Here is a 10,987-nt window from a genome sequence, read left to right on the forward strand (position 1 = left end):
TTTTTGCCTGAGGCATGTGGGTTCATCACGCCAATAGCTGTTCCTCGGTGTGTAGTTATGCGCATATCACTGGTGATCCTCCTCCATTCGTACATTACCCGTGAAACTAGGCCATGGTTCATTCCTCGTGTGGCCGTTAGTTATTTGCACTACCTTTGTGGGGATGGTATGTATTGTATCATGTTTGTGTGACTGCATACGCTATGTGTGGTGTCAGGTACATTACGCTGTGGTGTTAGCCGTGGATTGTGTGTGTTGGGTATGGTATTCTGTTCGACATGTGGGTGTCCGTGTCCTGGCGGCGTCTGTCGATGGCGTTGTGCATTCAGATGTGTAACATAGCTGTTATATTCCTGTACACAATGGATGCAAGGATGCATCAGCTGCTGCTAGTGTTTCCCACGCGGCTTGTTGCGGGTATGCTGCTGTCATTGACTGCCTGTATGTTTTTGCTACGGTTTTGGCTGTTATCCCTTTGATATGTGCGATGGGGTATATCTGCGGATGTGGGTGACGGGTAGGGGGTGTGGGTCTTGCATTTATACATACAAGATATGCTTGTGTGTCTGCTCCATCCCTGCTTGGGGAGCTGCAGGTTACCTGTCTGTTGTTCTGGGAATGTTTGTTTTGTTGATGTCGTGTGGTGTCGGTATCGCCTGCATGTGTGCTTCCTGCACGATTCCTCCTTCACATCGGGTTATATATCTGCGGATGTTCGTCCGCGCCTACTATCCATTGGCATTTTGTCACCGATAGTTACGGTGATTGTGGTCCTGTACTTGGGACGGCCTGTATGCTACCGTAGCCTCCTATTCGTGTGGCGCTTGCTTACTTAACGGTCGTGGAACACACAGCAGTATTTACGGACCGTAAGTGTCCACGATCAGTGCCGGATAGCACATTCATATTTTCGCCGCACATGCCTGATGCTGTGTAACGCTGCCGACGTATCGTGTTGAGTCTGCCATATGGCCGCCATACATACGGTCATGGTTTGTACATGCGCCCTTTGCATCTGCTGTTGGCTATGGCCCTGTGGTACATTCTGGGACATTTCCGCTTGCATGGTTTTACGCCGCCACGCCGCATAGCCACTGAGGAGATGTCAGTACTACTTTGTGGGTACTGCTGTACATACGCCTATGGTTCCTGTACTGTATGCCTACGCATGTTATTACACTCCGCCTGTGACATGTCACCTACATACACATTTTACAGTGGCACACACATTACACACACACAGCGGAACACACGACAACCTCACCTCACACATACACATATTGCCGCCATGGCTCTCAACCTTCCATTTCCGAAACGAGGAACACACACATTCATAATGTGGAACAAATGGGCAAAATGTGGAACACATACTAATGGCTTACTAACAACTTCAGCTAAGAAGGTCATAGGATAGTTAAAATATGCTGATTTACTTACAAAGAAGAACCTTTAATGAATTACTATGATTAATTTCTATTTACCAGGATGTCATTTAAATACATTCCTAACAATGAATGTTTGACAGACTATTTCAATGTGGAACTTTGAGGAACTGCGAGGAACATGAACTGTTTTAGACCCCAAATGAGGTACGTTCCTCATAATGACATACACTTGACAGGTATGATTGCCGCTTTCGCACCGACGGTTGCACACAGTACCTACGTTGGCCGCATCGCCGGCGGCGGTGTGCACCTCAGCACTCATATCCTATGGATATGACACGCACATATCCCGTTACTGTACTGTGGCCTGGCGATCATCCCGACACGCGGATATGTATTGATGCAGGTTGACATTTCCATGGCTGGCGTTCCCTGCTCTTCCCACCCTCCCGGATGATCGGGTTGTCGTTCACTATGTTTACTATGTGGAGATTTCGCGTCTTACTCATCTGTAAACTTGCATCCCTGGGTTCCATATTAACCTGTTGTACTTTATATCTGTGTATGTGTACATATATTTCTACGTGTGTACTGATATCTATTTCCGTATCTGTGGATGCACATAAGTACATATGTAGTCGACTTGCGGCGATAGTGGCAGCATACGGCTACGCCGTCTGCTGTAGAACCGGCGTGCGGTTGAGGTGTTGGCGTTCCATGCTCTGCTGGCTATTGGGTGTGCAGTGTTTGGGTGCTGCCTTTGTTGGAGTCACACATAGGTCCACCCATACGGTACACATTACGGGCGGACATGTTTGTGTGGCGTCCATTTCACTGTGTGTGCAGGTAAGGAGGTGTCAGTCCATGGGGCCTACGCTGTCAAAATATGTGCTATGCGTTCCCTCTTTGCCAGGGCGTAGGCATATTGGGTACGCCTCCGTCTACCTACTGGGGCTGGCACAATGTGTTCATGGCGCTGAACGCCCTGTGCCTGTGCTTGCCTTGGCAGTTGTGGCGGGCTTGGTGGCCCTACACCATTATGTCCCTGCAGCAGCTGTTTCCGCAAAATCATATTGTGTAGCATACAACATACTATGAATATGTGGGTACATGTGCCTGGTGAGTACTGCAAGGCTCCACCGGATGTATCCAAGCACCGGAACCGTGATTTCAACATCCCAAACACACGCTCTATGATTATTCTGGTTTGTGCGTGTGCCTCATTATGGCCTTCTTGCATGTGTGTGTGTGCATTTCTGATGGGTGTCATCATCCATGGCTCCAGTGCATAGCCAGCATCACCCACAAGGTGACCTTGTGTGATGTCCCCCCTGGCAAATACCTGATACAGCTGTGAGGCATGCCAGATATGGGAGTCGTGGTAGCTTCCAGGGCTGCCAGCACACACATCCATGATAATGCCCTGCGCATTGCACATGACCTGGCAATTGATGGAGGGGTATCCCTTGCGGTTTATGTAGCGTCTACCCTGCTCCCCGGGCGGTGACTTGATCTCTATTTGCGTACAGTCGATCGCACCCAGTACCTCCGGGTATTGTGCCACACGGTGGAAGCGGCGCATATTGCTAGCCAACTCCTCCTGAGATCTGGGAAGTTTATATACTCATGGGCATGTCGTAACATGGCATCCAGGAACTGGTGTAGTACCCTAGATGCTGATGCCTGTGAGATACCCATTATATCCCCGGTTGGCCTTTGAAAGGTACCTGTAGCCAGTATTCGCAAGCTCACACATACCTTTGTGTCCACTGGGATGGGCTCCCCTCTGTTGTCTCTTGTTCTCAGGCGTGGCCGCACAGCTCCACTATTTGCTGTAACGTGTCCCTGTCCACCCTGTAGCGCTCTACTATCTCCAGGTCTTGCAGCCCCTGGTAGGTCACCCTTGGTCTGAACACTCTCCTTCTCCTGTGAGGCCTATGGTAGTTGTCGGCACCCTCCTCCGCAACTCCGTCTGTCTCTGCCACATACCTATGCATCACGGCCACGGCGGCACCCAACATATACATATTAAAAGTTCCCCGTGTGTTTACACCCTACGGTGCGGCGTTTGGGAAATCACGCTGTGTGTTGTGTGCATTCACACTTTATACTGTTGTGCTGTATACCCAGTGATGTCATTGGGTGTGTCTGTGCAGCCGTATCTGTGGATTATCTTCGGTGTTTTACCGTTGCAACTGCAACGGTATTGCCTTTAGTGTTACATTACAGTTGCCTGCATTGGCTTAGCATTGCATCTTACATTACTGTTTCTGCATGTTGCACCTACTATTGCCTGCAGTGCATCCTGCAGGCACATGGCATATGATGCATTTTGTCTGCCGCCAGCGTTATGCTACCTCTGTACTTGGCTGTGCTATTTTGGTTCTTTGCTCTTTGCATTTCTACTACATCCCCTACTATCTTTGCATTCCTATGCCTCCCCTTTCCCGTTAGGCAGGAGTCTGCATGCAGAGTTGTCAGCTGCCGCCGTTTGCCCTTCCTGGATTGATTGGTGTTGATTGCTCATTATGGCTCCAATTACAGTGCTTCCGCATTTCCTCATATTCTCCGCATTACCTTCCTATATCCGTGGTTGTTGACGGGGAGGCCGTCACATGACTGGGTTGGGGAACGTAGTCATCCTCGTGCACATGCATCTGTGCGCGCATTATGTACTCTCAGCGCATCTATTTCCTCACACGCCGGTCCTGCTGCTGTGATGTGCATTGTACAGCCCAGGTTTGCTGGCCTCCAATATGCTTCCTCCTACAGTGGCACACCCCTCTGCGATTGACATGTATCCCGTGTAGGCCACTCCTTGGTGTGGTACCACTGCGCCGTTTGCTCCATCCTTACACCGGCGCCGGTTTTGCGATTCACTATTATCTGCCGCATTTGCATGGCATTGACTGCTAATACATGGTTACGGCACCGAACACTGCCGCCACTGCTTGACAACCCTTGCGCTGGGGTTGAGGCTTTCCATACATACTATGGTGTGTGGTGGCTGTGCAGCTGATGTGTATTATACAGCTCTTTTAGGACATTGTCATATTATTTCATTGCTTTGCACCTTCTGTGCACATATCCGGGGGTTCTGCTGTGTTTCTACGTACATAACATTTTTGTCATTATTTACAGTTTGTGCATGTTTTCTTTGGACATTCTCGGTGCCTTTCGCCATTGGCATATTGCACCTGTATGATACCTGACGTTGACAGCCTTCCGTTACTCCTTGGTCATGTTTGGGTAAATGTAAAATGTTTTTTTTGGTTTACATTGCCGTGCCCTTATGCTACGCCTGCCCCACTTCGTGGATCGCTATTTGCCTTCATTTGCATGGTGCAATACTGCACACAGTGTGATTAGCATACCTACGCCGGGGGCGGCGCAGATCCGGCGCATGCCGGTAGTGCACGTGGGATTGATTCATACCTGAATCGCTCGGTAGCCATATTTGGCTTTATAACGCCGACGCTATGCTGGCGCCTGGCGCAAGGTTCATGAATCCCGGGGCATGTTTTATTTTAATGTCAGACAAGCAATACCGTTTGGAAAACTGCTACACTGAAATCCTGGTATTCCCTGGACCCTGCAGAATGATGTAAAGCCAAAAGACATTTGTTAATTTAATATGCACCTGCAATATACATCATGTTGAAATACACTGTACATAATGAATACTCAGATACTTGTTTTAGATGATTAGCATAACACTGTTATCAAAAGCAGTTGAATTTATATAGCTCTTTTGAACAATTAAAAATCACATTATTCCAACATCAAGCCCATAATGGAATACATATAAAAGGAAAACACAATTGTGATGTTTGCCAACATATATTAAACATAAATTAAAAATAAATATTTTTCTAACTTGCCTGAGGAAATTTGTAGAGTCCCAGAAGTCTAGCCATGGGCATTGAGGTTGATGAAAATGAATCACCAATCACAGCTACAACTGAGGAAAGAGCTTGGCAATTATAATTTGGAATTGTCTTTTTCTGTCCAGTAAGTAACCTCATTGTACCCTCAAGGGCTCCAGAAATAGCTGAACAAGAATCATAAATCATGTAGCCAAGTGTAATATTTGGCAGCAGTTTTGGGTCATTTTGGATCTCTTTAGTTGTAAATATCAGAGCCAGAAGTTTTTCATATACTCCAAAATTAAACCTTAATTTAAATAGGTACATGTTTACTTATACTGTTAGACAATATTTTAAATAAATGAGCATATTATATTACACAGTATTCTATATACACAGTATAACTAAAGGGTCTTGAAATTCCACAGAAAGACATGTTGGTATTTGAAATGGTGAAGTTTCAAACTGCCATGCACATGTGTTTGTCTGTGCACTGTGCATGTCTTTCTGTGCCCTGTGTGCACACGCGTGCGTGTGTGTGTGTGTGTGTGTGTGTGTGTGTGTGTGTGTGTGTGTGTGTGTGTATGTGTATATATATATATGCGCGTGTGTGCATATGTGTGTGTCTGTCTGTGTAATATCCTTCTGCATCATGTAATGAGCTTCCCTCTACAGAATTGAGATCCTGCCTTATACATTTTGTTAAAATAGCTTTGGCTCTATGAGAACTTAAACAAGATTTGGGACCAAAAATGTACTTGTAGTGTCATTTCAATTAAAATTGTTTCATAATCTTTTCTGAAATGCAAATCAAATATCCTTACCACTGCTCAATCAGTGTAAAAACATCAAACAAAACAAAACAAAAACAAAACATGGATGCACTAAAGGAAAACAATATTTAGTTATAACAGCTGAATATTTTCATTCTTGAAATCACAGGTAATACAGATTTAAATAGTAAAAAAAATTTAACTTCAACCAGCATATTACAGTACTGCACCTGCAAACCACATTTAAAATAAACAAAATAGAGCAGACTCAGTGTTAAAATCGAGAAGCACATTGATCATTAACCAGAAAAAAAAATCACATTTCCTACAATGCTGTATTTTGCTTGAAAAACTTTAAACGACATTGCAAAGGAGCAATTTTATTTAACCCCAGTTGCTTTCAGTGGTATCAATAATTGTAATTGAAATTTGTATAATTCCAGAAGGTTGTTGATATCCTCTGACCTCAAATCCAGTGACACCCATGCAGAAGCTGACACACCTAGCAACATATATGACATTTGATGTATGTCAATCAAAATGTTCACCCCAAAAATCCTATCTACATGCCCAAGGTTTATGAATGGGCCAGTGTTTATACATCTACACATGGAACAAAAAAACATATGAATAACTACCATTAGGTCTGTTAGTTTCTGCAGGCAAAACTTTATCATTCATTTCTAACAAAGATTTCCAATTATATCTCTTTTTATATAAAATAAGCACTATTATCCACTATATAAGTCATCTCCCTGTTTCTGAGAACTAGTTTCCATTTACCTTTAATAATTGTTTTAACTCCCCTAATGTATGTAAACATAGGTACAATAAAGTTTAAAGTGAATTAGAATTCTGAATGGATACAAATTTCCCTGGAAATCCTTCCTTATATTAAGGGAAAAATTGGTGTCACCACTATCTTTCACCTCACTGGCAATGCTTGAAAGCCTCTCAAGGGAATACCCTCGACCCACAAACAATTTAACTAAAATCTCATTCTGTTTTACAAAAGTAGTAAAATCAGTTATCCCCCTGCAGGCTGTAATACAATATCCCCTAACTATACTGCAGTTAATTTTAGGCAGATAGTAACTAGTGGTGGAGATAATAATTTGCAAACTTGTTTTAACAGCCACTACCAAACTATTGCTCTTCGACATTCATGCAAACCTTAATATCTAAAAAAAATTAACTGTATTTCCTCTATTCATCCATCTGTAAGAATCTGCATTTGTGTTCTGAAAAGGCATCTAACATCTGATCCCATTTCCACTGAAAAATAAACAAAAAATCGTAACTAAATCCCATGTAAAAATAAACACGTCTAAATAAAGAAAATTTTGTAAACGTTCAATTTCCAACAACATTAAAAAAAATTATGGAACACCAAGGCTGCAGGAGCACCCAGAGCCATTTCCTTCACTTGCTGACAAAAAGTGTTATTAAATATTATTATTAAATATGCAAAAAATTGACAATAACAGTTCCAGTAAAATGCAATATGATTTAATTTACAAACTACTGAAACCAGTATGTATACTAAGCATAAGCTCTAATTCATTCAAGGCTCCATTATGTCATTACAAAAGTATGCAGAGGCTCTATATCTACTAATAATACTGCCTCTGAGCGATTAATGTATACTTTTCGACATGACAAAATATTTGCACAAATCTTATATAAACACTTATCTGATTGTGGTAAAAGGACTACATTCTGTCCAAATAAACAATATATAGCCACTTTATAGGAGTATTACCAGTTATCTCTAGTCTAAATGGTGATGGCTCAGCATTTTTGTTGATCTGGTTTCCAAACAAATCCCCTGTTCTGTGATGGGGTATCACAAGAAAGTTGTAAATCTCTAAATCAATGTGCCCTTGCAACAGTAAATTCATGAAACAATTATCCCCTTTAGAATATTTATCACATATAAAAAATAAACTTGTTGGTAACTTTCAACATCAGATAATATCTTCTCAGCTTCAGTGAAATACTTAATATAATCCATGTCGACAAATGACATTAATTTTATCAGACTTCATACACCAAAGGTCAAACATATTTATAAAATCTAATAATACATTCCTTTCCTCAATATATAAACTGTAAAACTTCTTTTCTGGTTTTGCATTAAATAACATCCTTAAATCAGTTTCACATAAATCAGCAAAAGTAAATAAAGTAGTAGTTAAAGGCATTTTAAACACACTGTTCTTTTTTAATAAAACATCTGTCCCAATACCCAATAAGTGAATTCTCTTCAAAATATATCACAGATTAGGTTTCCTAACACATAATCTAAGCTCAAATAACACATCTTTAAAATGGTCTCTTCCAGCAAGAAAAAGTTAACCCTTTGGACAGTACCCAGAATGTGATGAATAGTAAGGTTTTGTGAACTCAGAGTGAAAATCGGAATCCTTAAGGATGCTGATACCATCTGTGGCCTGTCCCGCTCTTGTTCACTTTTTGGGGTATTTTTTCTGAGTCAACTGCTTCATATTGTCTTTTCCTAGTCACAGCTGTTGGGATTATTCCCCATGATACTGCCTTAACAGCTACATATTTTAATTCCTGGGCCAGAACCTATGGAAGCATCACTACAACTGGGTTACAGGAAGGAGGAAACTGCTGTTGGACTGATACACTATAACAAGTCTCAATAAATAATAACGTTTCTGAGCCAATTCTATTCAGAATTCTAAAGTCAACGTTAAATTTAAACTTTATGGTACTTATGTCTACAAACAGTCAGACACTTAAAACAATTTTTAAAGGTAATAAAGAAAGAGCATAAATTACCATGGGAAGAGGACTGTACTTCTGGGTGATTAGAACTAGCCCAGAACATACTTAAATGATATACGTTCCAGGGAATGGAGGGACAGATAAAAGACTAATATTTTTGACCAGCCAGTAATTAATCAGCTCATCTAGGACACTACCAGAAATGAAAGAAATTTAGTTGTGACCATAACCATGTTAGAGATACATATGGATATCAGAAGGCACCATTGATCACCCGTAAGTGTTTCACAGTGACAGCAGGGATAGGAAGAAAAAAAAACAATGGTCTGTCCATTTAGAGGAGCATATTATTTTGACCCAGCAAAGAGGATCACATCTAAGGTGAGGGTCTGGAGACAAAGTATAGGAATGAATGAGCACTAAGAATGGCTCAGCAATGGTGTACATGAGGTTTAAAACTGAGAAAGTTCCGATAAGAAGGTCAGTGTTAGGACAAGAGTATATCTGACTTTCAAAATGGCTGCGTTTTCTCTTGGCCGAGAGAGGAAACTGTGAGGGTCATATTTCATCAAATGTAAGCGCAAATAATTTAAATTATTTATTTATTTATTTATTTGCCGTTTGTTTACCAGGATAGTCCACTGGGCTAGAAATTAGCCCATTTTCAATGGAGGTCCAGGGAGAAAAGCTCCTAATCCAATTTTACAACACAATGTACAGTTTTACAGTATAAGAGATCAGTTTTTAGTTATACATAGTTTGTAATAAAAATCCACAACAGTTTGTAACTTTTATACAAGTTTAACTGAGGTAATCAAACATAGTTTATTGCTTTTACCTAACAATCTAGAAGAGAGGGCTCTTCTGCTGTGAGTAATACGGCATTAATTAATGCACAGAAAGGAAATGCTATGCATATAGAGGAAGCTGTTACAGCTTTAGACCCTTTTGCAAGTGAATCTACAGGTCAAGAAGTGTTGGCTGATAGGACTATGCTGGTGAGGTACATAACAGCAGTATCACTGCCACTGAGACAACAAGCAGTTTTTTAGGTGAAACAAATCTAAAAATAAGCCTACAGCTTCCAATACAGGTGCAGCAGAGGGAGAGAGATCGAAGCAGGCAAAGAGAAACACCACAAAGGAAAGACTTCATATGTTCTTAGGTTCATAGGTTAGTACTAGGCTAATTGCCTTTGTGGGCCATTTTAAGCCTAGCCATTTACCCCATCTGAGAATCAAACCCTGGATCTTGTGTTTGGGGACGAGACCAAAGATAGGCCCTGTAACAAGAAGCAGAAAGACTTAGCAGGACATATTGTTGTTAACTTGTATGGTCTTGAATTTTTTGAAATGGAACTGAGATTACTAGACAATGGTTTAACTTTTATTCCATCTGGTAATGGCTTATTGAATGACAGCATTACAGAGTTAAGAATGTTTGTTAGAAATTTAGATCTGGAAATGTTATTTGGGAATAATAATGACAATGCTGAAAATGCCTTAAAAAGAAGTAATACTTTTTTGCCTAATAGTACAGCGACTGTCACAACCTTTTTACAGTTATGTGAGAATGATGTCTATGATTTGCTTTTTAATGGAAAATCATATAGTTTTCACAACTTGAATGTTAGTGAAAGAAAAATATTAATGGATTTAGTTGAAAGGACTGACATTATACTGAAACCAGATGATAAAGGTTGGAAAACAGTTATATTTAATGTACAACAATATCAAGAACTTTCAATGCAGATTATTGTTGTGTCTTTCAGCTTTTTCTGGTTAGGGGTCGCCACAGTGGAACTCTGGTCTACTAATGATTGGCAGTAGATTTTTACGTGCCAAGTTGCCGGCCCTGATGCACAACCTTCAACGAAGGTAAGCCAATTCACGCATGTCTCCACACAGAAGATGCTCTATCTGAGAATCGAACAGGACAACGTCTTACTGTGAGGCAACAACGCTACCGCAGCACCACCACCGCAGTGTACAACAATATCAAGAACTAATGCATGAATTCTTAAATGATAGTGCAACATTTAAAGTTATAAATGTTATTGAGCTGAATAGAATAATTTATAGGATTAAAACTGAATTTTATGACTATTTGATGCAACTAGCGATTACTCCTGAACAGTATAATTATTTCTATATAGAACATCCTGTTTGCCCTGTCATATATGGGTTGCTAAGCTTCATAAAAACTTGCT

The 10,987-nt window shown here is 41.1% G+C and overlaps 1 protein-coding gene across 1 annotated transcript in view; it reads right to left on the bottom strand.

Moving 5' to 3' along the window:
- Nucleotides 1-5,578, bottom strand: part of LOC122803814 (extracellular calcium-sensing receptor-like) — a 170,764-nt gene extending 165,186 nt beyond the window's left edge. Inside the window, exon 1 of the mRNA XM_044073500.1 lies at nt 5,267-5,578. Within this exon, the coding sequence (XP_043929435.1) occupies nt 5,267-5,578 (312 nt within the window). The remainder of the gene's footprint in view (nt 1-5,266) is intronic.
- Between the last annotated feature and the right edge of the window lie 5,409 nt (nt 5,579-10,987).

This window comes from Protopterus annectens, chromosome 6.part0, assembly GCF_019279795.1.
Source record: "Protopterus annectens isolate FY-2018-M chromosome 6.part0, PAN1.0, whole genome shotgun sequence".
NCBI lineage: Eukaryota > Metazoa > Chordata > Ceratodontiformes > Protopteridae > Protopterus > Protopterus annectens.